The sequence below is a fragment of the Oncorhynchus masou genome, chromosome 24, assembly GCF_036934945.1.
Source record: "Oncorhynchus masou masou isolate Uvic2021 chromosome 24, UVic_Omas_1.1, whole genome shotgun sequence".
Lineage (NCBI taxonomy): Eukaryota > Metazoa > Chordata > Actinopteri > Salmoniformes > Salmonidae > Oncorhynchus > Oncorhynchus masou.
Window position 1 is genome coordinate 59,387,914 of NC_088235.1, and position 27,907 is coordinate 59,415,820.

Below are 27,907 nucleotides of genomic sequence, written 5' to 3' on the forward strand. Positions count from 1 at the left end.
GAAACCCTAGACCCACTCCAATTTCCATACCGCCCCAACAGATCCACAGATGATGCAATCTCTATTGCACTCCACACTACCCTTTCACATCTGGACAAAAGGAACACCTATGTGAGAATGCTATTCATTGACTACAGCTTAGTGTTCAACACCATAGTGCCCTCAAAGCTTATCACTAAGCAAAGGATACTGGGACTTAACACCTCCCTCTGCAACTGGATCATGGACTTCCTGATGGGCCCTCCCCCAGGTGGTAAGGGTAGGTAACAACACATGCGCTATGCTGATCCCCAACACAGGGGCCCCTCCGGTGCGTGCTCAGTCCCCTCCTGTACTCCCTGTTTACTCATGACTGCATGGCCAGGCATGACTCCAACACCATCATTAAGTTAGCCATTGACAATGAAACAGCCTATAGGGACGAGGTCAGAGACCTTGCCCTGTAGTGCCAGGACAACAACCTCTCTCTCAATGTGATCAAGACAAAGGGGGTGATTGTGGACTACAGGAAAAGGAGGACTGAGCACGCCCCATTCTCATCGATGGGGCTGTAGTGGAACAGGTTGAGTGCGTCAAGTTCCTTGGTGTCCACATCACTAACAAACTAACATGGTCCAAGAATACAAAGAGAGCTGTGAAGAGGACATGAAAAAACCTATCCCCCGCAGGAGACTGAAACGATTTGGCGTGGGTCTTCAGATCCTCAAACGGTTCAACAGCTGCACCATCGAGAGCATCCTGACTGGTTGTATCACTGCTTGGTATGGCAACTGCTCGGCCAATCCAACCGCAAAGCACTACAGAGGGTAGTGAGTACAGCCCAGTACATCCCTGGGGCCAAGCTTCCTGTCACCCAGGACCTCTATACCAGGTGGTGTCACAGGAAGGCCCGAAAAATGGTCAGACTCCAGCCACCAAAACCATAGACTGTTCTCTCTGCTACCACACGGCAAGCGGAACCAGAGCATCAAGTCTCGGTCCAAGAGGCTTCTAAACAGCTTCTATCCCCAAGCCATAAGACCCCTGAACATCTAATCAAATGGCTACCCAGACTATTTGAATTGACCCCCCTTTTACGCTGCTGCTACTCTATTTATTTTTTATCTATGTAAGGTCATTTTAATAACCCTACCTACATGTACATATTACCTCAATTACCTTGACTAATCGGTGTACCTGCACATTGACTCTGTACTGGTATCCCATGTGTATATCTCTATTGTTATTTTACTGCTGCTCTTTAATATCCTCTCTATTGTTATTTTACTGCTGCTCTTTAATATCCTCTCGTTATTTTACTGCTGCTCTTTAATATCCTCTCTCTTGTTATTTTACTGCTGCTCTTTAATATCCTCTCTTGTTATTTTACTGCTGCTCTTTAATATCCTCTTGTTATTTTACTCCTGCTCTTTAATATCCTCTCTCTTGTTATTTTACTGCTGCTCTTTAATATCCTCTCTCTTGTTATTTTACTGCTGCTCTTTAATATCCTCTCTTGTTATTTTACTGCTGCTCTTTAATATCCTCTCTCTTGTTATTTTACTGCTGCTCTTTAATATCCTCTCTCTTGCTCTTTAATATCCTCTCTCTTGTTATTTTACTGCTGCTCTTTATTTTTTGCTCTTTAATATCCTCTCTCTTGTTATTTTACTGTGTGTTATTTTACTGCTGCTCTTTTTTCTCAACTGCATTGTTGGTTAAGGGCTTGTAAAGTAAGCATTTCGCCGTAAGGTTGTTGTATTTTGCGCATTTGACAAATAAAATGTGATATTATGGCCTGGAATTATGCACATCATTCAAACTGTGATAAAGCAGAAGAGAACATGTAATTCTGGTGCAGCACATTCATCCTACTAAGTTACAAGTATAGGCAAGTGAATTAGATTAACATTTTTAAATATAATAGCGCATATTTGTATAATTTAGTAGGCTGATGCATATATATATACCTTTCATAATAGTTCCCCTAATGTTATTTGCCTACCTCCTCTATTTCTGTATTGTTGCTTCTTTCCTTCCTTGCTTTCCACAGTTAGATAATCTTTTTAGTTGTCCTTATCTTCATCATTCATCATCCTTGAATAATGTTGGACTAGAATTAGATGCAGAAAGCTTTCACTTCTCTTCACGAAGATTGATTGGTTATGGGTCGGAATAAATAACTGCTATAGCCTACCTACATAGTGCGTTCGCTCTTCTTTCAGACTACCTGAGTTCTATCGGCTGCTGTATTTAACATTCAGCAATAAAGAGCTTGCGTCCTTCTTTGAATAGTCCATCGGTGTAAGAAATTCTATAAAAAAAATTATGTCTAGCAAGATATTTCCTGCATGGGACTCCAAGACCTTAAGGGCGTTTTTTTAAGGAGAGGCCAGCGGAGCACAAGTGCATATTGCTCAAGAGATAGAGGCTATAAGTTAGAAGCTTATTATGCATAACCCATTATTAATTAGCTAAATATAAGGCTAATACTGCATTGAATCTATTACCTGAAAGGTAGACTAGGACACACAGTACCAGTAAAACGTTTGGACACACCTACTCATTCAGATGACCTGGCCTCCACAATCACCTGGCCTCAACCCAATTGAGATGGTTTGGGATGAGTTGGATGGCAGAGTGATGGAAAAGCAGCCAACAAGTACTCTGCATATGTGGGAACTCCTTCAAGACTGTTGGAAAAGCATACCAGGTGAAGCTGGTTGAGAGAATGCCAAGAGTGTTCAATACTGTCAAGGCCAAGGGTGGTTCCTTAGAAGAATCTAAAACATATCAAATATATTTTCAGATGTTTAACACTTTTTTTTTTGATTACTACATGATTCCATGTGTTATTTTATAGTGCATCTTCACCATTATTCTCCAATGTTCAAAATAGTAAAAAATAAAGAGAAACCCTTGATCGAGTAGGTATGTCCAAACTTTTGACTGGTACTGTATATATTAGGGCTATATATCAATCTAGAACAGGATTATCTGTTTTGGATGCGATTTGAATGGAGTTGATGAGTGCTCTGCAGCTGCAAAAAATGTGAACCTCCCCGAAAGCCAGATGGAGATGGGTAAATTAGACCAGCATTCAGTCTTTGTTACTGTAGTATAGGCTATGTTGCAGCAAATGTAGGTCTGTCTGTCACGAAAGAAGTTACCATGATGAGATGATAGGTCTACATACATTGTAAACTGTGCTCCATACTGAGATGGGCAGTCTGTCTTGACGCTGAGCTTTGAATCGTCATGCAAAGGCCGTAGAGAAGGCAGATTTGAACATTGCATATAATTTAACAGTTCCATTTCACGCCATGCAGTTCATATAAATAATTGACTGTTTTTTCGCAGTTGTTTATCCCGGGAAAAGGGAGTGGTTTTGGGCAGTAAATCTCTGTGACCGAGTTTCCCGCCATTCAACCCTAATGCTGGCAGACGAGGCAGAGCCGCTTCTCACATTCACTCTACAACTTAGTCTTTTTTTGACAAATACCTGAATATTTACATATTTTGGTGAATTATGATTTTAGTTCAAGATAAATTCCACCGCAATTGAATTTGATATGAAAATGAGTTCTTAACCAGCCTGTAGAATAAATGCATAGGCTATAGTAAAAGCCCATGGTGTCTCTTTTTAGAAAACAAAAACAAATACTAAAATGTGTAAGTGTGGTTTGTAGTAGATCAGGGATGGGAAACTTTGGTGGGAGTTGGGGCCACAAAAAATCTGTACTCCTCATGAAGGGCCACTTTTCCTGTAATTTTACCTTGATTACTACAAGTTTAGATTGGTAAATTAGCTGGCTGCTAGACTAATTTACCAATCTAAAAAATGTTAGTCACTCCATTAGCCTGTCTGCTATCAGTGACTACAAAACCACATTTTGAAATTGCACCTTGTGTATTCTACCTCTCAACAGTTAAACTGAGAGAAAAAAAAAAATGAAGTTAAACATTTTTTTTAAATAAATGCATTGTAATTTTTGTATTATGTTTTAACCCTGTAGTAGATGCTTGTTTCTCAGTCTAAGATTTGTTATTTGGATGTGACTGCAGACATTTCCCTGTTCCATACACACTCTGCAGTCAACATCGGCATCGGACTGGTGATGAATTCACTTATAGCTGTAGTCAAAGCAATGGTGATAATGCATGTACAGTAGAGACTTTATTGCTGTAGCGTTATGTGTTGCTTTAGCCCTTCATAAGCACTATTGGTTTTCTTTATTGATCCCAAACATCTGCTTTACACTGCAGTGTTGTGACAGTAATCTCACAGAGAAAGGTCCGTGTTTGTTTGCTGTTCCTCGCCAGGGCGATTTCAGCCATGGGTTTTGCATTAGGACTATTTTTCCCAACAAGACAGTGATTTTTGTCCAGTGGCTCTGTGCTGCTGTGTGTGTCTGTCTAGTGCCTGAGGCTGTGTTACACATGTCCCTATAGACTCTCCCTCTCTCTATTCCCCTCGGCTCGTGATCAGCACATTCTGTTGAATGTCTCTGGTATGTGACCCGTCTACCCTCGGCAGCAGCTCGGTTTTTCTGGGAATGTTCAAATTTGAATATTCCGGGAAGTGGGATTAACCCTATTGGATGAACTGTGTGCTGCCAAGTGTTGAAGTGCTGCTATAGGATAAGACGGATTATAGTTGTATGTTTTAATTATATGTTTAAGGGAAGAGTAGATCGCAGCTTCCCATGGCATGCATGTTAAAGTCTGCAGTTGTATTTCAGAGATCACAGAGGATTTGAAGCTTGGATGCAAATGGATGCAGAGAATAAATGATAGGTCCTATTGGTTGTTTTAGCTAGCCACTTGGAGTGCATTGTGCGTTTGCGAGAATTCTGTGAAAGAATAGGGATTGAACTAGGATTACTTATGATACAATAACTGATCCATACTGCTGATCTCTCAGAGCACCTGAGATCTCAGCCCATATAGGTCAGAGGTCACATTGGTGTGTTATGCTACATTCCTCCCCAGAGCCTGTGCGTGCGTGCGTGTGTATTTTGTGTTAGAGCTGGGCGATATGGGAAAAATCCATATTATAATAAATTGACAATTGTTTGCTATATGGACAATAAATACAACGCAAAAATAGTATGTAATTTCATCTAACTTATCCAGGGAATGCATGATTTGATATTTTGATGTGCAACCTGTCAAAATAGGATCCAGAATTATCATATTTATCTTTGGCTCTTCGGAAGAATTTGCCGACATCTTTGTGTATATTGGGCTTTTGGCTATATTTTTCACCACCTGAGGAAATGGGAACTCAAAACATTTAGCTAGATTGCTAAAGCCGGAACTAAGTTTATTTACTGTTTCACTGATTTATTTATTTTCTAGAAAAGTGAGGTGATCAAAAAATAACAAATACACCCCCCCCCCCCAAACAGAATTGACTGCAAATTGATACCAAGTGAGAGGGTTTTTCATAGATAATGAAGAAGGAATAAATAAGCACTTTACCACATGGCAATATGCACCTGTGCAAGCTCTGGGCCTCGTGTGCTTCAAGAGTTATATTAATCCAAGTGAAAACCTACGCTAGGAAATCCTCCCTGTGTAATTTGGAAAAAGAATGTGGATAATGTTAATTATTATAATCATGGGCACTATCTTGTCAGTTTTTTTTTTTTTTTGAACATTTTACTGATTGACAAACATAACAGCATTATTAACAAAAAAAAGTACTAAATGTATAATCGGTTAATTACTTAAATGTATTGCCTTAACTAAGCTTTAACAAAATATTAGCTAATATGAAAAGGCCTATCATAGACCACACTTGATAGGCTACTGTATATAATCATTCAAGTTAGGTCTGTCAAGTGAATGCAGCACTGGAAAAAGTGCAACCCAATCCCTATCATCTACAGGGTGAAACTTAATTTATGTGATGTGTGTGTATATAGGGCAATAAAGTAGAATATTTGATTTTCTAATTCAATAATTACTGACAAATAATTGCAATCAAATGAAATGTGTATGTAATAATGTGTTCATTACCTGACTGTATCCTATAGCCTATAGCAAGGTTTCCATGTTTGGCCCCACAAGCGTTCCTGAGCCCCATAAATCTACTTATTTAAAAAACAAAAACGGTTTAAAAAAGACCCACCAGGAAATCAGCTCCAAGTGATTTTAATTAAAGAAATCTGTTCAAGTATTCCTACGCATAATCGAGAGACGTGTGATTGTATACAAATGTAAGCAAGGATGTAAATTATTACGTTTTAGTCTAACGTTATTTCTGTTTGGGCTTCTTGTTGTCAATTTGCAGTTTACAAATTATTCATAATTATTTTCTGGCCCCCTGACCATCCTCTCAAGACAAAATCATCCTGCGGTTGAATCTAGTTGATCATCCCTGGCCTATAGGCTAGAGCAAAATAGTCATACAAATATAAATAGGCCTATCATAGACGAGGCCTTTAATTTGAAGAAAGAGGGACAATCATTCAAGTTAGGCCTATCAAATGAATGCTTTGAAAAAAGTACATTTCAATCCGCCATAGATTATATTTTACCGTATAATCTACAGAATAAAATGTTTATTTAAAATGTGCAATTAGAAGCGTCAATCCCATACAGAGCAAGCTTCAAGGCCAATAGACCTATACAGTCAACTCACTCACTGCATCCTTCTTCGATGGCATCATCCGGCTGCCAGGAAAAGCCCCCACTTTGGAGTCGACCACATCATTTTGTTACGTTACAGCCGTATTCTAAAATTGATTTCAATTGTTTATTCCCCTCATCAATCTATGTACACTACCCCATAATGACAAAGAAAAAACAGGTTTTTAGAAATGTTTGCAAATGTTTAAAAAAATAATAATAAATTAAATATCACATTTACATAAGTATTCAGACCCTTTACTCAGTACTTTGTTGAAGCATATTTGGCAGCGATTACAGCCTCGTCTTCTTGGGTATGACAATACAAGCTTGGCACACCTATATTTGTTCTCCCATTCTTCTCTGCAGATCCTCTCAAGCACTGTCAGGTTGGCTGGATGAGCGTTGCTGCACAGCTATTTTCAGGTCTCTCCAGAGATGTTCATTTGGGTTCAAGTCCAGGCTGTGGATGGGCCACTCAAGGACATTCAGAGACTTGTCCCGAAGCCACTTCTGTCTTGGCTGTGTGCTTAGGGTTGTTGTCCTGTTGGAAGGTGAACCTTCACCCCAGTCTGAGGTCCTGAACGCTTTGGAGCAGGTTTTCATCAAGGATCTCTCTGTACTTTGCTCTGTTCATCTTTCCATCCTGACTGGTCTCCCAGTCCCTGCTGCTGAAAAACAGCCCCACAGCATGATGCTGCCACCACTATGCGTCACCATAGGGATAGTGCCAGGTTTCCTCCAGACGTGATGCTTGGCATTCAGGCCAAAGAGATCAATCTTGGTTTCATCAGACCAGAGAATCTTGTTTCTCATTGTCTGAGAGTCCTTTAGGTTCCTTTTGGCAAATTCTATGCGGGCTGTCATGTACCTTTTTTCTGAGGGGATTGGCTTCCGTCGGGCCATAAAGGCCTGATTGGTGGAGTGCTGCAGAGATGGTTGTCCTTCTGGAAGGTTCTCCCATTGCCACAGAGGAACTCTGTAACTCTGTCAGAGTGACCATCAGTTTCTCCCTGACCAAGGCCATCCTCCACTGATTGCTCAGTTTGGCTCTAGGAAGTGTCTTGGTGTTTCCAAACTTCTTCCATTTAAGAATGATGGAGGCCACTGTGTTCTTGGGGACCTTCAATGCTGCCGAAATGTTTTGGTACCCTTCCCCAGATCTGTGCCTCGACACAATCTTGTCTCTGAGCTCTACCGACAATTCCTTCGACCTCATGGCTTGGTTTTTGCTCCGACATGCACTGTCAACTTTGGGACCTTATATAGACAGGCGTATGTCTTTCCAAATCATGTCCAACCAATTGAATTTACCACAGGTGGACTCCTATCAAGTTGTCGAAACATCTCAAGGATGAACAATGGAAACAGGATGCACCTGAACTCAATTTCGAGTCTCATAGTAAAGTGTCTGAATACTTATGTAAATAAGTTATTTCTGTTTTTGTTTTTTTATACCATTGAGAACATTTCTAAAAAGCTCTTTTCCCTTTGTCATTATGGGGATTTGTGTGTAGATTGATGAGGTAAAAATGTGTTTTCATCAATTTTAGAAGAAGGCTATAATGTAACAAAATATAGAAAAAGTAAATGGGTCTGAATTAATTTGCTAAATCGTAATTACTTCGCTACTATGGCCTTACCTCCTTACTCCATTTGCACACACTGTATATAGATTTTTCTATTGTGTTATTGACTGTACTTTTGTTTATCCAATGTGTAACTCTGTGTTGTTGTTTTTTGTCGCACTGCTTTGCTTTATCTTGGTCAGGTTGCAGTTGAATATGAGAACTTAATTTAAACAGGTAGGCCAGTTGAGAAGAAGGTGAAATAAATAAAAAACATTCTGAATGCACTGTATCTCCCAAGAGAAAGAATCAAGAGTGAGCGAAACGGCGCCCCTCTGTCTCTCTACATTTAGGCCATCTATCTGATGCTGCCTAGTCTAAACGAGTTTGACATTTGTTGCAGCCTGTAGCATTTATTAAGGCAAGTGAAGCCAGCGAACATCTGGCATCCTTTGTCAAAACATGTATAGGCAATTATTTGTATCGGCTTTGAGCTCAACTGAAGAAAGTGTCAAAGGAAGTCAGCTTGGATTTGGCGTCACTCCTTTCAAATCCCATTGACAGCGTTCGTCATTTGACAGGAAAACTTGAGTTGTTGCATCTTGTTGTGTTGTCCTCCGGTGGCTAGTTAACCAGGTTGCTAAAATTGGCCCTTAGGGATTTGGCCCTTTTGGGATTTGTTTTAACTTAATTCTCCTTACTGGCCAATGATTATAACGGCAATTCTGATCCAACCATGAATCCATACATTGTTGTGCCCCTGGCCTTAGAGGATGGAAGTTCCATATGTAGCTTGATGTAGAAGGCTAATATTAACTTGCTAATGTTGCCCATGAAGGGAAGTTAGGCTATCGAGCAAGCATTTTAGCCAGGTAGACATCGGACAGCAACATTCTTTAAGTGTGTATGGTATGACAGTGATAGACCGTTTCATCAACATTAAAGAGAGGAGGATGGCGTTGACGTTTCTCTACAAGTAGGGGGAAATCAACATGTTTTTGGGGCCTTCCTCTGACACCGCCTAGTATATAGGTCCTGGATGGCAGGAAGCTTGGCCCATGTGATGTACTGGGCATACGCACTACCCTCTGTAGCACCTTACGAGCGGATTGTTGTGGAAGAGAGACTGTATATTCTTCAAACAACAACTTTATTATACGATTTGCAAAAATGGAGCGGTTAACAATCACTCAATGGTGCAGAGTTAAGAGCCCAACGAACAGAGTTGGGTTTCGGCTTTTATAGAAAAAGTACAACCTCTTTCTATATGTGGCAGTTAGCAGATAGTAAAACAGGGAATGTGTCACATGGTACGGTCGCACCCAAACGGCTCTTAGCTGTGCACCCAGTCTTATGATTAAGTCACACAAAGACAAGTTTGTATCTGGTTAGAAAAAAACATAAGCATATAACAAGAGACCGTTCTGAGTAAAAAAACAGAGCAGCTTGTCTAATTTGTCATTATCCACCACCATTTGAAAGCTTGCTCTATTGACAACATGACTTAGCTAAGTTATAAAATACGATCTTACGGTGTTAGGCTTTCACAAGGCAATTCAGAGAAACTGATCATCATTTTGGTGTGCGTCGGAGTCCAGAGTGCGTTCATGTGCGTGTTCCGCGGCAAACTTTTTTCGCAATAGCTAAACGGACTCATTCTGTTCAAAACAACCCAGGGTAGTATACCATGTCATCTTGTAACTGTACAGCAAACGTAGTGATCATAACTGTTGACACAGTATATGACATGAGTATCATGATATGGAAATGTGAAGGGCAACTTCTTGTCGCGTGCGGTACTCAAGTTCAGAACGTCTGTCAGTCAAAACCCTTGAAGCGCAGAGCCTGAGCTCGAACTTCATTTATAGCATGTTACTGTACAGCCACCGCATTCCAATTGAGGCGCTTATCAGTGCCCAAATCTGCTATTTGTTAAGTGTGAAGGGCTACCATTATGCAACAACACACTCGTCACACACTCTAGGTCACGTGTCTGACTTATTCTACGGAGGGCCGAGTGTCTGCGGGTTTTCGCTCCTCCCTTGTACTCGATTGATGAATTACGGTCACTAATTAGTAAGGAACTCCCCTCATCTGGTTGTCTAGGTCTTAATTGAAAGGAAAAAAACAAAAAGACAGCAGACACTACGCCCTCCATGGGATGAATTTGACATCCCTGCTCTAGATAGACTGACCCACCCATAGGAGTCTGAATTCCTCCATGGTACAGTGTGGGGCCCTCTGCGTGAGTGGACACGTGTCCTTTCTCTCAGGTCCGTGAAGGGGCTGAAAACTACAGGAGACCTTGATGTTCATTGTCCAGGAGAAGGGGGGTGTATGACTCTGACACTTTATCCTCAATGTTAGCCATGAACAAAATGATGGGATCACAAAATGACAGACCAAGTGTATAATGTTTTCTGAAGGTTAAGAATCACTAGCTAGCCCAGGGCTCCCCAACCCCATTCCTGGAGCGCTACCCTCCTGTAGGTTTTCAATCCAACCCCAGTTGTGGCTAACCTGAATTAGCTTAACAACCATCTAATTATTAGAATCGGGTGTGCTAAATTAGGGTTGGAGTGAAAACCTACACGACGGTAGCTCTCGAGGAACAGGGTTGGAGAGCCCTGATCGATCCTAACCCCCAGACATACAGCATACCATTGATCTCACCCCCTGCTCTCTCTCTCTCTCTCTCTTTCTCTCTCATCTTCAGATGCGCCTCTTATCGACCGGGAAGAGCTGTTTGTGCAGAAGCTGCGCCAGTGCTGCGTACTCTTTGACTTTGTCACGGACCCCCTAAGCGACCTGAAGTACAAGGAGGTGAAGCGTGCCGGTCTGAATGAGATGGTGGAGTACATCACGCACAGCCGCGAAGTGGTCACCGAGTCCATCTATCCCGAGGGTGTCATCATGGTAAGAGGAGAACACACACACAAACTCTAGTGAACATGCATGCAGTCGCACCACAGTCACAAGAGCATTCGGAAAGTATTCAAACCCCTTGGCTTTTTCCACATTTTGTTATGTTACAGCCTTATTCTAAAATATATATATTTTTTAAATTGACTACATGCAATACCGGATAATGACAAAGCCAAAACTCTCAAGCTCTGTCAGGTTGGATGGGGAGGGTCGCTGCACAACTATTTTCAGGTCTGTCCAGAGATGTTTGATCGGGTTCAAGTCCGGGCTCTGTCTGGGCCACTCAAGGACATTTAGAGACTTGTACTGAAGCCACTCCAACGCTGTCTTGGCTGTGTGCTTGGGGTTGTTGTCCTGTTGGAAGGTGAACCTGATCTGCAGAGAAGAGTATGAGAACTTCCCAAATACAGGTGTGCCAAGCTTGTAGCGTCATACCCGAGAAGACGGCAGGGTAGCCTAGTGGTTAGAGCGTTGGACTAGTAACCGGAAGGTTGCAAGTTCAAAACCCCGAGCTGACAAGGTAAAAATCTGTCGTTCTGCCCCTGAACAGGCAGTTAACCCACTGTTCCTAGGCCGTCATTGAGAATAAGAATTAGTTCTTAATTGACTCACCTGGTTAAATAAAGGTAAAAAAAAATAAAAAAGACTCGAGGCTGTAACGGTGCTTCAACAAAATACTGAGTAAAGAGGCTTAATACTTATGTACATATGATCTGTTTTTTACATTTTGTATTAATTAGCAAAAATGTCTAAAAACCTGTTTTCACTTTGTCATTATGGGGTATTGTGTGTAAATTGATGAGGGGAAACATGTATTTAATCCATTATAAATAAGGCTGTAACGTAACAAAATGTGGGGAAGGGTTCTGAATACTTTCCGAATACACTGCACTCAACACAATGTGGAAGGGCCAACATTTTAATCACATGTGGGTGTAAACATGCTGTCACCTCACCATGCTACATCCTGACTCTAATGACTTCTGCCTGGCCTCGCTCAGGATTCCACCCAGCACAGTGGGGGGAGAGAATCAACATCAAACCCTTGAGCTTACAAAGTCCATTATTTATTTTAGTGATGAGTTAGATCGAGCCAAATCCCTCCGGAAGCATTTAAACCCAGCATCTCTCCCTCTCTCCTCCCCTTGTCATACGCTCTTACTCTCTCATCCCCTTGTCATACGCTCTTACTCTCTCCTCCCCTCTGAGTTACACCTACCCTCTCTCCTGCCTCCTGGGGTATTCTCCCTCTCTCCTGCAACCTGGGGTATTCTCCCTCTCTCCTGCATCCTGGGGTATTTTATCCTACCTCCTGGGGTATTCTCCCTCTCTCCTGCCTCCTGGGATATTCTCCCTCTCTCCTGCCTCCTGGAGTATTCTCCCCCTCTCCTGCCTCCTGGAGTATTCTCCCCCTCTCCTGCCTCCTGGAGTATTCTCCCCCTCTCCTGCCTCCTGGAGTATTCTCCCCCTCTCCTGCCTCCTGGGGTATTCTCCCCCTCTCCTGGCTCCTGGGGTATTCTCCCCCTCTCCTGCCTCCTGGGGTATTCTCCCCCTCTCCTGCCTCCTGGGGTATTCTCCCCCTCTCCTGCCTCCTGGGGTATTCTCCCCCTCTCCTGCCTCCTGGGGTATTCTCCCCCTCTCCTGCCTCCTGGGGTATTCTCCCCCTCTCCTGCCTCCTGGGGTATTCTCCCCCTCTCCTGCCTCCTGGGGTATTGTCCCCCTCTCCTGGCTCCTGGGGTATTGTCCCCCTCTCCTGGCTCCTGGGGTATTGTCCCCCTCTCCTGGCTCCTGGGGTATTGTCCCCCTCTCCTGCCTCCTGGGGTATTCTCCCTCTCTCCTGCCTCCTGGGGTATTCTCCCTCTCCCCTGCCTCCTGGGGTATTCTCCCCTGCCTCCTGGGGTATTCTCCCTCTCCCCTGCCTCCTGGGGTATTCTCCCTCTCTCCTGCCTCCTGGGGTATTCTCCCTCTCCTGCCTCCTGGGGTATTATCCCTCTCTCCTGCCTCCTGGGATATTCTCCCTCTCTCCTGCCTCCTGGGGTATTATCCTGCCTCCTGGAGTATTCTCCCTCTCTCCTGCCTCCTGGGGTATTCTCCCCCTCTCCTGCCTCCTGGGGTATTCTCCCCCTCTCCTGCCTCCTGGGGTATTCTCCCTCTCTCCTGCCTCCTGGGGTATTATCCCTGCCTCCTGGGGTATTCTCCCCCTCTCCTGCCTCCTGGGGTATTCTCCCCCTCTCCTGCCTCCTGGGGTATTCTCCCCCTCTCCTGCCCCCTGGGGTATTCTCCCCCTCTCCTGCCTGCTGGGGTATTCTCCCCCTCTCCTGCCTCCTGGGGTATTCTCCCCCTCCCCTGCCTCCTGGGGTATTCTCCCCCTCCCCTGCCTCCTGGGGTATTCTCCCTCTCCCCTGCCTCCTGGGGTATTCTCCCCTGCCTCCTGGGGTATTCTCCCTCTCTCCTGCCTCCTGGGGTATTCTCCCTCTCTCCTGCCTCCTGGGGTATTCTCCCTCTCTCCTGCCTCCTGGGGTATTATCCCTCTCTCCTGCCTCCTGGGATATTCTCCCTCTCTCCTGCCTCCTGGGGTATTATCCTGCCTCCTGGAGTATTCTCCCTCTCTCCTGCCTCCTGGGGTATTCTCCCCCTCTCCTGCCTCCTGGGGTATTCTCCCCCTCTCCTGCCTCCTGGGGTATTCTCCCCCTCTCCTGCCTCCTGGGGTATTCTCCCCCTCTCCTGCCTCCTGGGGTATTCTCCCCCTCTCCTGCCTCCTGGGGTATTCTCCCCCTCTCCTGCCTCCTGGGGTATTCTCCCCCTCTCCTGCCTCCTGGGGTATTATCCTGCCTCCTGGAGTATTCTCCCTCTCTCCTGCCTCCTGGGGTATTCTCCCTCTCTCCTGCCTCCTGGGGTATTCTCCCCCTCTCCTGCCTCCTGGGGTATTCTCCCCCTCTCCTGCCTCCTGGGGTATTATCCTGCCTCCTGGAGTATTCTCCCCCTCTCCTGCCTCCTGGGGTATTCTCCCCCTATCCTACCTCCTGGGGTATTCTCCCTCTCTCCTGCCTCCTGGGGTATTCTCCCCCTCTCCTGCCTCCTGGGGTATTCTCCCCTCTCCTACCTCCTGGGGTATTCTCCCTCTCTCCTGCCTCCTGGGGTATTATCCCTCTCCCCTGCCTCCTGGGGTATTATCCCTCTCTCCTGCCTCCTGGGGTATTATCCCTCTCTCCTGCCTCCTGGGGTATTCTCCCTCTCTCCTGCCTCCTGGAGTATTATCCTGCCTCCTGGAGTATTATCCTGCCTCCTGGTGTATTCTCCCCCTCTCCTGCCTCCTGGGGTATTCTCCCCCTCTCCTGCCTCCTGGGGTATTCTCCCCCTCTCCTGCAGTATTATCCTGCCTCCTGGGGTATTCTCCCTCTCCCCTGCCTCCTGGGGTATTCTCCCTCCTGCCTCCTGGAGTATTCTCCCCCTCTCCTGCCTCCTGGAGTATTATCCTGCCTCCTGGAGTATTCTCCCTCTCTCCTGCCTCCTAGAGTATTCTCCCCCTCTCCTGCCTCCTGGAGTATTATCCTGCCTCCTGGGGTATTCTCCCTCTCCCCTGCCTCCTGGGGTATTCTCCCCCTCTCCTGCCTCCTGGAGTATTATCCTGCCTCCTGGAGTATTCTCCCCCTCTCCTGCCTCCTGGAGTATTATCCTGCCTCCTGGAGTATTCTCCCCCTCCCCTGCCTCCTGGGGTATTCTCCCCCTCTCCTGCCTCCTGGGGTATTCTCCCCCTCTCCTGCCTCCTGGGGTATTCTCCCCCTCTCCTGCCTCCTGGGGTATTCTCCCCCTCTCCCGCCTCCTGGGGTATTCTCCTGCCTCCTGGGGTATTCTCCCCCTCTCCTGCCTCCTGGGGTATTCTCCCTCTCCCCTGCCTCCTGGGGTATTCTCCCTCTCTCCTGCATCCTGGGGTATTCTCCCTCTCTCCTGCCTCCTGGGGTATTCTCCCTCTCCCCTGCCTCCTGGGGTATTCTCCCTCTCCCCTGCATCCTGGGGTATTCTCCCTCTCTCCTGCCTCCTGGGGTATTCTCCCTCTCCCCTGCCTCCTGGGGTATTCTCCCTCTCTCCTGCATCCTGGGGTATTCTCCCTCTCTCCTGCATCCTGGGGTATTCTCCCTCTCTCCTGCCTCCTGGGGTATTCTCCCTCTCTCCTGCCTCCTGGGATATTCTCCCTCTCTCCTGCCTCCTGGGGTATTCTCCCCCTCTCCTGCCTCCTGGGGTATTCTCCCCCTCTCCTGCCTCCTGGAGTATTATCCTGCCTCCTGGAGTATTCTCCCTCTCTCCTGCCTCCTGGAGTATTCTCCCTCTCTCCTGCCTCCTGGGGTATTCTCCCCCTCTCCTGCCTCCTGGGGTATTCTCCCCCTCTCCTGCCTCCTGGGGTATTCTCCCCCTCTCCTGCCTCCTGGGGTATTCTCCCCCTCTCCTGCCTCCTGGGGTATTCTCCCCCTCTCCTGCCTCCTGGGGTATTCTCCCCCTCTCCTGCCTCCTGGGGAATTCTCCCTCTCTCCTGCCTCCTGGGGTATTCTCCCTCTCTCCTGCCTCCTGGGGTATTCTCCCTCTCCTGCCTCCTGGGGTATTCTCCCTCTCCCCTGCCTCCTGGGGTATTCTCCCTCTCTCCTGCCTCCTGGGGTATTCTCCCTCTCTCCTGCCTCCTGGGGTATTCTCCCTCTCCCCTGCCTCCTGGGGTATTCTCCCTCTCTCCTGCCTCCTGGGGTATTCTCCCTCTCTCCTGCCTCCTGGGGTATTCTCCCCCTCTCCTGCCTCCTGGAGTATTCTCCCTCTCTCCTGCCTCCTGGGGTATTCTCCCTCTCCCCTGCCTCCTGGGGTATTCTCCCTCTCCCCTGCCTCCTGGGGTATTATCCCTCTCTCCTGCCTCCTGGGGTATTATCCCTCTCTCCTGCCTCCTGGGGTATTATCCCTCTCTCCTGCCTCCTGGGGTATTATCCTGCCTCCTGGAGTATTATCCTGCCTCCTGGAGTATTCTCCCCCTCTCCTGCCTCCTGGGGTATTCTCCCCCTCTCCTGCCTCCTGGGGTATTATCCCTCTCTCCTGCCTCCTGGGGTATTATCCCTCTCTCCTGCCTCCTGGGGTATTATCCTGCCTCCTGGAGTATTATCCTGCCTCCTGGAGTATTCTCCCCCTCTCCTGCCTCCTGGGGTATTCCCCCCCTCTCCTGCCTCCTGGAGTATTATCCTGCCTCCTGGGGTATTCTCCCTCTACCCTGCCTCCTGGGGTATTCTCCCCCTCTCCTGCCTCCTGGAGTATTATCCTGCCTCCTGGGGTATTCTCCCTCTCCCCTGCCTCCTGGGGTATTCTCCCTCTCTCCTGCCTCCTGGGGTATTATCCTGCCTCCTGTGGTATTCTCCTTCTCTCCTGCCTCCTAGAGTATTCTCCCCCTCTCCTGCCTCCTGGAGTATTATCCTGCCTCCTGGGGTATTCTCCCCCTCTCCCGCCTCCTGGAGTATTCTCCCCCTCTCCCGCCTCCTGGGGTATTCTCCCCCTCTCCCGCCTCCTGGGGTATTCTCCCCCTCTCCCGCCTCCTGGGGTATCCTCCCCCTCTCCCGCCTCCTGGGGTATCCTCCCCCTCTCCCGCCTCCTGGGGTATCCTCCCCCTCTCCCGCCTCCTGGGGTATCCTCTCCCGCCTCCTGGGGTATCCTCTCCCGCCTCCTGGGGTATCCTCTCCCGCCTCCTGGGGTATCCTCTCCCGCCTCCTGGGGTATCCTCTCCCGCCTCCTGGGGTATCCTCTCCCGCCTCCTGGGGTATTCTCCCCCTCTCCTGCCTCCTGGAGTATTATCCTGCCTCCTGGGGTATTCTCCCTCTCCCCTGCCTCCTGGGGTATTCTCCCCCTCTCCTGCCTCCTGGAGTATTATCCTGCCTCCTGGGGTATTCTCCCCCTCTCCCGCCTCCTGGGGTATTCTCCCCCTCTCCCGCCTCCTGGGGTATTCTCCCCCTCTCCCGCCTCCTGGGGTATTCTCCCCCTCTCCCGCCTCCTGGGGTATCCTCCCCCTCTCCCGCCTCCTGGGGTATCCTCCCCCTCTCCCGCCTCCTGGGGTATCCTCTCCCGCCTCCTGGGGTATCCCCTCCCGCCTCCTGGGGTATCCTCTCCCGCCTCCTGGGGTATCCTCTCCCGCCTCCTGGGGTATCCTCTCCCGCCTCCTGGGGTATCCTCTCCCGCCTCCTGGGGTATTATCCCCCTCTCCCGCCTCCTGGGGTGGCTAGGAAAAACTCCCTAGTAAGGCCGGAAAGTAGGATGAAACCTGGCTATGAGTGGTGGCCAGTCCTCTTCTGGCTGTGCCGGGTGGAGATTATAACAATACATGGCCAAGATGTTCAACATTCATAGATTATCAGCAGGGTCAAATAATAATAAATCACACTTACTACCAAGAAACAAGACCGAGTATAGCCCACAACGATCTCCCCCACGGCACGAACCCGAGGGGGGGCGCCAACCCGGACAGTATGATCACGTCACTGACTCAACCCACTCAAGTGACGCACCCCTCCTAGGGACGGCATGGAAGAGCACCAGTCAGCCAGTGACTCAGCCTCTGTAATAGGGTTAGAGGCAGAGAATTCCAGTGGAGAGAGGGGAACCGGCCAGGCAGAGACAGCAAGGGCAGTTCTTCGCTCCAGTTACCTTTCCGTTCACCTTCACAACCCTGGGCCAGATTACACTCAATCATAGGACCTGCTGAAGAGATGAGTCTTCAATAAAGACTTAAAGGTTGAGACCGAGTTTGCACATCTCACATGGATAGGCAGACCATTCCATAAAAATTGAGCACTATATGAGAAAGCCCTGCCTCCAGCTGTTTGCTTAGAAATTCTAGGGCCAATGAGGCCTGCGTCTTGTGACCGTAGCGTATTTTTAGGTATGTACGGCAGGACCAAATTGGGAAGATAGGTAGGAGCCAGCCCATGTAATGCTTTGTCGCTTAGCAATAAAACATTGAAATCAGCTGTAGCCTTAACAGGAAGCCAGAGGCTAGCACTGGGGTAATATGATCCATTTTTTGGTTCTAGTCAAGAATCAAGCAGCTGTGTTTAGCACAAACTGAAGTTTATTTAGTGCTTTATCCAGTTAGCCTGGATAGTAGAGCATTGCAGTAGTCTAATCTAGAAGTGACAAAAGCATGGATTAATTTTCCTGCATAAGTTTTTGGACAATGTTTCTGATTTTTGTAATGTTACGTAGATGGAAAAAAGCTGTCCTTGAATCAGTCTTGATATGTTCGTCAAAAGAGAGTAATCAGGGTCCAGAGTAATGCCGAGGTCCTTCACGGTTTCGTTTGAGACGACTGTACAACCATCAAGATGAATTGTCAGATCCAACACGATATCTCTTTTTCTTGGGACCTAGAACTAGCCTCTCTGTTTTCTCTGTTTAAAAGTAAAACATTTGCGGGCCTCCCGGGTGGCGCAGTGGTTAAGGGACTGCAGCACCAGCTGTGCCATCAGAGTCCCTGGGTTTGCGCCCAGGCTCTGTCGTAACCGGCCGAAACCGACGCACAATTGGCCTAGCGTCGTCCGGGTTAGGGAGGGCTTGGTCGGTAGTGGTGTCCTTGTCTCATCGCGCACCAGCGACTCCTGTGGCAGGCCGGGCGCAGTGCGCGCCAACCCAAGGTGGCCAGGTGCACGGTGTTTCCTCCGACACATTGGTGCGGCTGGCTTCCGGGTTGGATGCGCGCTGTGTTAAGAAGCAGTGTGGCTTGGTTGGGTTGTGTATCGGAGGACGCATGACTTTCAACCTTCGTCTCTCCCGAGCCCGTACGGGAGTTGTAGCGATGAGACAAGATAGTAGCTACTACAACAATTGGATACCACGAAATTGGGGAGAAAAAGGGGGTACATTTTTTTAAAGTAAAACATTTGCCACCACCCACTTCCTTATGTCTGAAACACAGGCTTCCAGGGAGGGCAATTTTGGGTTACAGCCTGCACCCTCTCTCATTGTGGAGCTAGAGGAGTTAGAGCCCTGTCTACCTCGGAGGCCCTCTCTCCCTCTCTTTTTGCGCTGTGCTCAACGAGTAATAAGTGTGCGCTCGGGGGTGATCAATTATCCACCACCTTCTCCCTTTCATCTTGCTGCTGTCGTCTCTCCCTCTGTTACGGATCCCTTTTTGGCCTGACAGTCTAGGGGGGATGGTAATGAGACCCGTAACATAACTCATGCAAATTATAATAGTGACAAAGCAAAAGTGTGAACGAAATAACCAGGACAACTGAAATCTACCGTCAAACTCAAGGTTTATTTGAAAACACACGGTAATGGGGGGGGGGGGCTGAGCTGGACCCAAGGAAAGAAACAATAAGTATTCAAAAAAAAAAACTAAGCTAGGATAGCCTACTTTAACAACAGCTAACTAACTAACCACAAATACAGTGGGTGGTCCGCCCAGTTCTAACTAGTATATTTAACAAAGTCTACCTACGGGTAGTGTATGCCCATGGGCGACTTGTCTTGGTTTCCCCTTTTCCCACCAGCAATCAAACACAAACACCATAACCAAAACAATACTCACAGGTGATGACAAAGTGCTATGGAGGTGCTCAAACAAAAGAGAGGTTAATACACAACGAGCGAGTGAAACAGAGAGACCTACAGACATAGCATTTACAGAGAGATTAAGCTCAAGAGCAAACTACTGACACGGTTTTTAAACCAAGGGAAAGGAACGGTGATTGGGTAGGAAACAGGAGGAGGTGTGTCTTCTGATTGATGATTGATTGTTGACTGATTGGGGAGTGATGATTTTCACCTGTGAGGGGAGAAGGAGAGAAAAGAACACAGGATACTGGTATCCGTAACTAACTCTCACTCACTCACTCACTCACTCACTCACTCACTCACTCACTCACTCACTCACTCACTCACTCACTCTGTCTGTCTGTCTGTCTGTCTGTCTGTCTGTCTGTCTGTCTGTCTGTCTGTCTGTCTGTCTGTCTGTCTGTCTGTCTGTCTGTCTCTGTCTGTCTCTGTCTGTCTCTGTCTGTCTCTGTCTGTCTCTGTCTGTCTCTGTCTGTCTCTGTCTGTCTCTGTCTGTCTCTGTCTGTCTCTGTCTGTCTGTCTGTCTGTCTGTCTGTCTGTCTGTCTGTCTGTCTGTCTGTCTGTCTGTCTGTCTGTCTGTCTGTCTGTCTGTCTGTCTGTCTGTCTGTCTGTCTGTCTGTCTGTCTGTCTGTCTGTCTGTCTGTCTGTCTGTCTGTCTGTCTGTCTGTCTGTCTGTCTGTCTGTCTGTCTGTCTGTCTGTCTGTCTGTCTGTCTGTCTGTCTGTCTGTCTGTCTGTCTGTCTGTCTGTCTGTCTGTCTGTCTGTCTGTCTGTCTGTCTGTCTGTCTGTCTGTCTGTCTGTCTGTCTGTCTGTCTGTCTGTCTGTCTGTCTGTCTGTCTGTCTGTCTGTCTGTCTGTCTGTCTGTCTGTCTGTCTGTCTGTCTGTCTGTCTGTCTGTCTGTCTGTCTGTCTGTCTGTCTGTCTGTCTGTCTGTCTGTCTGTCTGTCTGTCTGTCTGTCTGTCTGTCTGTCTGTCTGTCTGTCTGTCTGTCTGTCTGTCTGTCTGTCTGTCTGTCTGTCTGTCTGTCTGGATGGATGGATGGATGGATGGATGGATGGATGGATGGATGGATGGATGGATGGATGGATGGATGGATGGATGGATGGATGGATGGATGGATGGATGGATGGATGCTGAGGTGCATCTGTGGAGCCAGGCAGGCTATTTCTAGCATCTCTCTTTCCTCAGTGCCAGAGGGGCTCTGTGCAGTGGCAGCCTCAGGCCCAGACAGGAACTAGGTGCTGGGGAAGTGTTGCTTTATGTCAGCTGCAGGGCTAACCTAAACGGCTTTTACCAGGGCCCACTTGGGTCCTGCGTTGTTGCTTTTGACACCTCTCCTCTGCCTTGTTCAGTTTTCAATCAACCTGTTCAGGACCCTGCCACCATCCTCCAACCCCACGGGGGCTGAGTTTGACCCAGAAGAGGACGAGCCCACACTGGAGGCTGCTTGGCCACACCTACAGGTGACTGTTTTTTATTTCTCTTCTTGAATTTGGAATTTTAAGACTAGATAAAAGCTATTTCCATGCAGTATTGCCCGCCTTAAATCACACCAACGTTTGTCCTCTTTTGCTTCTTCTCTCCAGCTGGTGTATGAATTCTTCTTACGATTCCTGGAGTCCCCTGATTTCCAGCCTAATGTCGCCAAAAAATACATTGACCAAAAGTTTGTACTGTCTGTAAGTATCCCTCTGGTTACAACACAACCTGTGCTCCCTGTAACTGCTGAGCTGGTGAAATATCTAACCCTTTACACTCGTGGGACTTAACCTATATGGGATAGGGCTAAATTGAAATGTTTTTTTACAAAATAAATATGAAATGCATATGCATGGTAACAATTGAAAGGGAACAGTTTGGAGATGATGGGGAAATTATTAGACCAAAGTTGAGAACACAACAGGGAATCCAAACATTACACTGTTGATTTTATGTGCATTTTACATTTACTGCACTTACTGAAAATACTCTGGATACATTCAGTAATGTAAGACTATTCCGAGGAAATGTTGGGTAGGTGCAACATAAGACAAAATAATGACAAGGCTTTGAGTGAGAGGACTAACTGGTGTCTCCAAGTGGCCACACACACCTCTCCAAACTGTGCACAGTTCCTAAGCAATTTCAATGCACTTTTATGACTTAAAGAAGAGTCTTCAACTATAAGGTGTTTTTTTTTTTGGGCTCTCCTAGCGATGCCGTTGAGGAACTAAAGCAAGTACACTTATATTGTTTTGTTGGGAACACAACCTTGCATCCCTGCCATCACACAATTACGTAATCCAAAACACGGCAATCTGGGTCAGGTGGGCATCGTTTAAAAGCTTGTTCTGTTGCCAACATGACTAGACCTTACAGTGTTAGGCTTTCAAAAGAGAAACAGATTGCAATTTTGGTGCGAATAGAAGCAAAAGTCATGAGTGCATTCAGGTGTGTGTTCTGCGGCAAATTTTCTTCACCATAGACAGACGGGCTCATTCTGTTCAGAAGTACTCAGGGTATGACGCCATGTCATCTTGTAAACTGTACGTCAAGCACGGTGATCAAAAACGTTACAACACGAGTTTTATGGTATGGAAATGTGAAGTGCATTTGGCTTGCTTGTATGACATCAAAGTGCTATTTCTTGTAATCCTCACCGTCTCCTCTTAATGTACAGCATTTCCCTTACTCCGACAACAAAAGATTTGCAAAAGTTGCCCAATTTCACAGGAGGGAACTACTTGTCGCGCGCTGCGCTCAGGTTCAGAACGGCTGTCAGTCAAAACACACACCGCGCTGTGACGCGCAGAGCCTGAGCTCTGACGTCATTTCCAGCATGTTACTGTACAGCCGCTGCGTTCCAATTTAGGCACTTATCAGTGCCTAAATCTGCCACTACTTGGCACTATGCGTACAGTCCTAGCGCCAAGGCAGTCAGCAATGATGCTGTTTACGTGTGTGTATAAAATCAAATCACATTTTAGTGGTCACACATATTTAGCAGATGTTATTGCGGGTGTGGCGAAAGGCTTGTAGGGAAAGACTAGCTCCAACAGTGCAGTAGTATTTATAATTCACAACAATACAAGAAATGTATAAATATTAGGACGAGCAATGTCGGAGTGGCATTGACTAAAATACAGAACAATATAATACAGAATACACATATGAAATGAGTAAAGTAGTATGTAAACATTTATTAAAGTGACTAGTGTTCTATTTATTAAAGTTACCAGTGATTCTATGTATATAGGGCAGCAGCCTCAAAGGTGCAGGGTTGAGGAACCGGGTGGTAGCCATCTGGTGATGTGTGTGTGTGTGTGTGTGTGTGTGTGTGTGTGTGTGTGTGTGTAGAATTTCTATGTCTGTGTATGCGTGTTTACTCATACCCTGGCCAGCTTCTGCCTCCCTCCCACACAGTAGCGAGACATGAGAGCTGAGAGGGAATTAGCAGGGGTCACTCTTCTCCATCTGACCACATGATGCTTCCCATCCACCGCTGCTGGGAATGAATATTAATAATGACTTTAGTCAGCCTAATCACTGTGAGTGCTGGCCTGGGCTCCAGACATGCATTGCTTTGCATTATGTTATGTGAAAACCCAGCCGCTATGACATCTCATAGAAATCGAGTTTTGTTTTCACCGCACCACCTGATACTGTGTGCCACGTTGTCTTGAACACTTCAGCGTGTTGGTCAATGAAAGTCGTGTGTGTTTTGTCTGATGAGTATTTTCGACCTACTCCTACAATTGCAAGCATCCCATTTGTATCTTTTGTATTGAATACGGTGCTAGTTTCTCGAATTCCTATGCATTGATGTTTGACACATTAGATGTCTGATCATCATCTGACCCCCTCTCCATTCCTCCCCACAGCTACTGGAGCTGTTTGACAGTGAAGACCCCAGGGAGCGGGACTTCCTGAAGACCATCCTCCACAGGATCTACGGCAAGTTCCTGGGTCTTCGGGCCTACATCCGCAGACAGATCAACAACATATTCTACAGGTGAGAGAGATGGATTTTTATACCCCCTTCCACACCAGGTAAGTCGGTCTATAGAAATAGAATTACAGGCACACTCCATGTGGCTGGCGGCCCACCTGACACAGGACGTTGACTTGTTTGGGGGGGGTGGGATGCCTGTTTTTAGTTACTCTATTTCTATGTGTCTGTCTCGCCATTGAAATCTATTCAGAGTTTGAGAGAGTCTGTCAGTTCTTGTGGAGACTAGATAATGTAACTGCAACACAGAAGACCTGCAAGGTTGTCGAATGTTGAGGTTGCATGTAGAAAATGTGTCAGTATATCTGTTGTCTGTGCCCTTTTAGTTGACCTTGGCCTGCTCTCATATTGCAGGTTTATATATGAAACCGAGCATCACAATGGAATCGCCGAGCTCTTAGAAATCTTAGGAAGGTGAGTGCACGGTGTACTATCCCGTCAACACATAATCTCTTTTGTAATTAAAAAAAGATGTTGAATCTAAAACAGGTCGTCCCTTGTCCCCAGCATAATCAACGGCTTTGCCCTGCCATTGAAAGAGGAGCACAAGATGTTCTTGATTCGGGTGCTGCTGCCGCTTCACAAAGTGAAGTCACTCAGCGTCTACCACCCACAGGTACCATAGTGCTCTGAAAGGCCTCCTCCCTTACACAGTGTGAGGGTCAGACATGACTCTCCTATATCAGCTCCTGCTGAAATGCTCTCATTCACACAACTTGTCCATCTCTCACCACAGCTGGCGTATTGCGTTGTGCAGTTCTTGGAAAAGGACAGTAGTCTAACTGAACCAGTGAGTTTGGCATGTCTTCAACTGGGAATTGTCAGCCAAAGGTTCTTAGCTGGGTAATATATGGTTTTATACAGAGTTAATGTTGTGTAAATGATTTGACCCCCCCCCCCCAGGTGATCATGGGCTTGCTGAAGTTCTGGCCTAAGACCCACAGCCCCAAAGAAGTGATGTTCCTCAACGAGCTGGAGGAGATCCTGGACGTCATCGAGCCGTCTGAGTTCATCAAGGTCATGGAGCCGCTGTTCAGACAGTTGGCCAAGTGTGTTTCCAGTCCACACTTCCAGGTACACTACACCTGCCTCATGCTCACTCACACTGCTGTGTTTACTCATTCAGCTTCACTGGCCCAAACATAACAAAATATGTCATTGCCTTCAGGAAGGAAAAAATAACATCATGCCAATTGAAAGTAATTTGTCTTAGAATCATGTGCGATATTCTGTCGTGGACAAAGTGAACAAGCACAGGAACTATATCGTATCCACAATGGAAGAAGACTGCCTTGGTAGATTACAAGGGGCGTATTGTCTGATGGCCTCCTTTTTTGGGTGCTCAAGGTGGCAGAGAGGGCGCTGTACTACTGGAACAACGAGTACATCATGAGTCTGATCAGTGACAACGCCGCCAAGATCCTCCCCATCATGTTCCCTGCTCTCTACAAGAACTCCAAGAGCCACTGGAACAAGTATGACCCCTGCATCCAAGTCAATTTAAATGATCAATGCTCCTGCTAAACTGATGTGCCTCCAAAACAAGCCTGGCAACTATTTGTCATAGCTGGGTTCGCATTTTGAGAGAAGAAATCAATTCATTGTTGTAAGGGAAGAACAGATAATGCGCTTTGTGCAGAAATATGTTTCTCCCCTTAAAGAAATGGGATACTGGATCCTTTTGAATATAATCCAGAAAACAATTGATGTCCAGCACTCGCTGAAAAAGGCATTTCAATGATTCATTGTATGTTAACCTGCACATATTGCACTGTGTTAAATGCCCTTCCTATGTCTAGGACAATCCATGGGCTGATCTACAATGCCCTAAAGCTCTTCATGGAGATGAACCAGAAGCTGTTTGATGACTGCACCCAGCAGTACAAGGCTGAGAAACAGAAGTGAGTCCACTGGGCTCTGAGATCTGCATGGTCCTCTATTAAATCAGCCACTTTTTTCTTTTTTTTTCCCCATGTAGAACTATTGATCCTCTCCCTCAAAGCACAGAAAAATGCCAAGCCAGCTAATTTCCTGGTTGGCTCCAACTCAAAGTTGTTTTTGTTGCTGATGTGTTTTCAGAGAGAAGTACAAGCTGAAGGAGCGTGAGGAGGTCTGGCACAAGATCGAGGAGCTGGCCAAGCATAACCCTCAGGTGATCCCTACTGCAGGATGCCAAAAAACACCACAACCCCATCCCCGTCCATTATGGAACATTCACATCACTCTGTTCCAGGGAGTAGGCTCAGGAAACGAGACTGTGCTATTTATTTCCACATTAGACATTTGGAGATGGACCCTGTCTAATTTTTTTTTTTTTAAGTGTGTTGTATGTAGTATCAAATTAATGGTCCCTAGTAACACGCTTCCTGTCTCATTATTCTCCAAATGCATTCCATAATGTCACTGTCGCCAGGAGCAACCGAAAGGGAGAAAAAACTCCAGTCCTCAGTAATTATGTTGCTATGGTTGTGTGTGAAATTGTCTGTACAGTAAGAGGTAGAGGGGATTTTTTTTTGGGGGGGGGGGGGGGTTTAAACAGGGTTATGCTTGAATTAATTTGACTTTATAAAGTCCTTTTGTTCCAGACACATCTAATTATCACCATTGATCGTCTCTCGTGACTGATTCCCAGCTCCAAGGGCTCAGGAACAAAGAGCTGATGATTTAATTAAGAGGAATTGTGCTTTAGTGAATATAGCCTAGATATATGTGTGTGTGTGTGTGTGTGTGTGTGTGTGTGTCGGTAGCTATGTTTCCATTAACATTTTAGAAAGTTCGCATAGAAAATAGATGCCACAATTGCCTGCAACGGTGTGTTTCCATTTAACTGTCTTGTGTTTATTAAAAACAGCTGGATGTAATGGCATCACCCCCACAACAACAACAAAATCTGCAAAAACCCAGAATGTCAAATACAAAATGATGGTCGAAGTGTTTCTATTATCCATTTAGGCAATGAATAAATTGTCAACAGCCTGTATGCCCTCCCACCTCTCTGTTTCATGTCACGTAGTCCACAAAAGCCAGCATGGATAGAAAGCAAGAATTGCCTAATATTTGCCATATTGTAATGATTCTAATGTGGCAACGTATGGCATCGGTCCGTGGCATGGTGAGACTTGCACTACTGTACATCTGATATAATTAAATGGTGAAACGTGCATCGTGCCAACCAGAAAAGCAAGGCAAAGCAATTTGGGCATTCTTGAAAGTCAGGACAATCGTTGTCCTGCATAGAAACATAATTTTTAGAGTTGAAATGTAGATTTAGAAAGCAGTAGGCGTTTAGAAAATAAATGTGGAGTGGGGCTTTATGGTCACGTGCTGACGTGCCCTGCGTCCCTTCAAAAATGATTCAGCAATCATCATTTAAAAAAAAAAATCTCTTTCCATCAATTTGTCACAAGAAAGTTTGACAAAAGAAAAAAACTGAACATTTCTCCGATAGCAGCTGTTTGCATTACACGTCTTACACGTCGCAATGTTTCTTTGTTGTTGCGATATTGCGTTTGTCAAATTAAACCTGGGTCATTGGAAACCTGCCTAGTGTCTGACTGAGAGAGAGCAAATATCTGTCTTTTAACCTATGCTTTATCTGCAGGTTACCAAACTCCGACCTGGTCTCCACCCACAAGAAGAGGTCTGCTTCTTTTCTTACTGAATTCAATGGGCTGTCTGATGTTGAGCTTGGTACATTCGTGGGTGTGTTTCACAGTCGGTATCCAGACCAGATCCAACTCATTTGTTTCTATCTGTAATTTTCCAGTACATGGTGTACAATGAGAGTACGGGAGGGGTGCCCTTGTACTCCATGGAGACGGAGACGCCCACTGCTGAGGACATTCAGCTGCTGAAGAAGACTGTCGAGACAGAGGCCACACAGGTACCACTACTAGCACACGTCGAGGTACACCACTCTCTACATACGCCCACCTGCAGGCTTTTTTCCAGCCTAGTAACTTACTAATCAATTGATCGTCAAGGCCTTAATTTGTTGAACCACAGGTATTTACTCACACCCCCCGTAGCCACATACAGTACACCCTGCAGGCTGTTGTCCCAGCCTAGTATTAATACACCTACCAGCCAATCAATGAATCAAGAAAAATCAACACTTTTCATTCACATGTTCATTTCTTTTTGTCTTTCTATGTTTTTTTAAGTTGTAAACTAATTCTTCAACTCATGTCAGTTTCAGAATTCACCAGTCCCCGTCTGTCCATTTGAAAAGTTTCATTG

At 46.4% G+C, this 27,907-nt stretch overlaps 1 protein-coding gene across 1 annotated transcript in view; it reads left to right on the top strand.

Annotated features, from left to right (window-relative positions):
- Nucleotides 1–27,907, top strand: part of LOC135512402 (serine/threonine-protein phosphatase 2A 56 kDa regulatory subunit delta isoform-like) — a 60,590-nt gene that overhangs the window by 29,043 nt on the left and 3,640 nt on the right. The window contains exons 4-16 of the mRNA XM_064934409.1: nucleotides 10,900–11,099; nucleotides 21,033–21,143; nucleotides 21,267–21,359; nucleotides 23,541–23,671; nucleotides 24,023–24,082; nucleotides 24,176–24,284; nucleotides 24,405–24,458; nucleotides 24,572–24,742; nucleotides 25,016–25,143; nucleotides 25,468–25,569; nucleotides 25,748–25,820; nucleotides 27,270–27,308; nucleotides 27,435–27,551. Coding sequence (XP_064790481.1) covers nucleotides 10,900–11,099; nucleotides 21,033–21,143; nucleotides 21,267–21,359; nucleotides 23,541–23,671; nucleotides 24,023–24,082; nucleotides 24,176–24,284; nucleotides 24,405–24,458; nucleotides 24,572–24,742; nucleotides 25,016–25,143; nucleotides 25,468–25,569; nucleotides 25,748–25,820; nucleotides 27,270–27,308; nucleotides 27,435–27,551 — 1,388 coding nt within the window. The remainder of the gene's footprint in view (nucleotides 1–10,899; nucleotides 11,100–21,032; nucleotides 21,144–21,266; nucleotides 21,360–23,540; nucleotides 23,672–24,022; nucleotides 24,083–24,175; nucleotides 24,285–24,404; nucleotides 24,459–24,571; nucleotides 24,743–25,015; nucleotides 25,144–25,467; nucleotides 25,570–25,747; nucleotides 25,821–27,269; nucleotides 27,309–27,434; nucleotides 27,552–27,907) is intronic.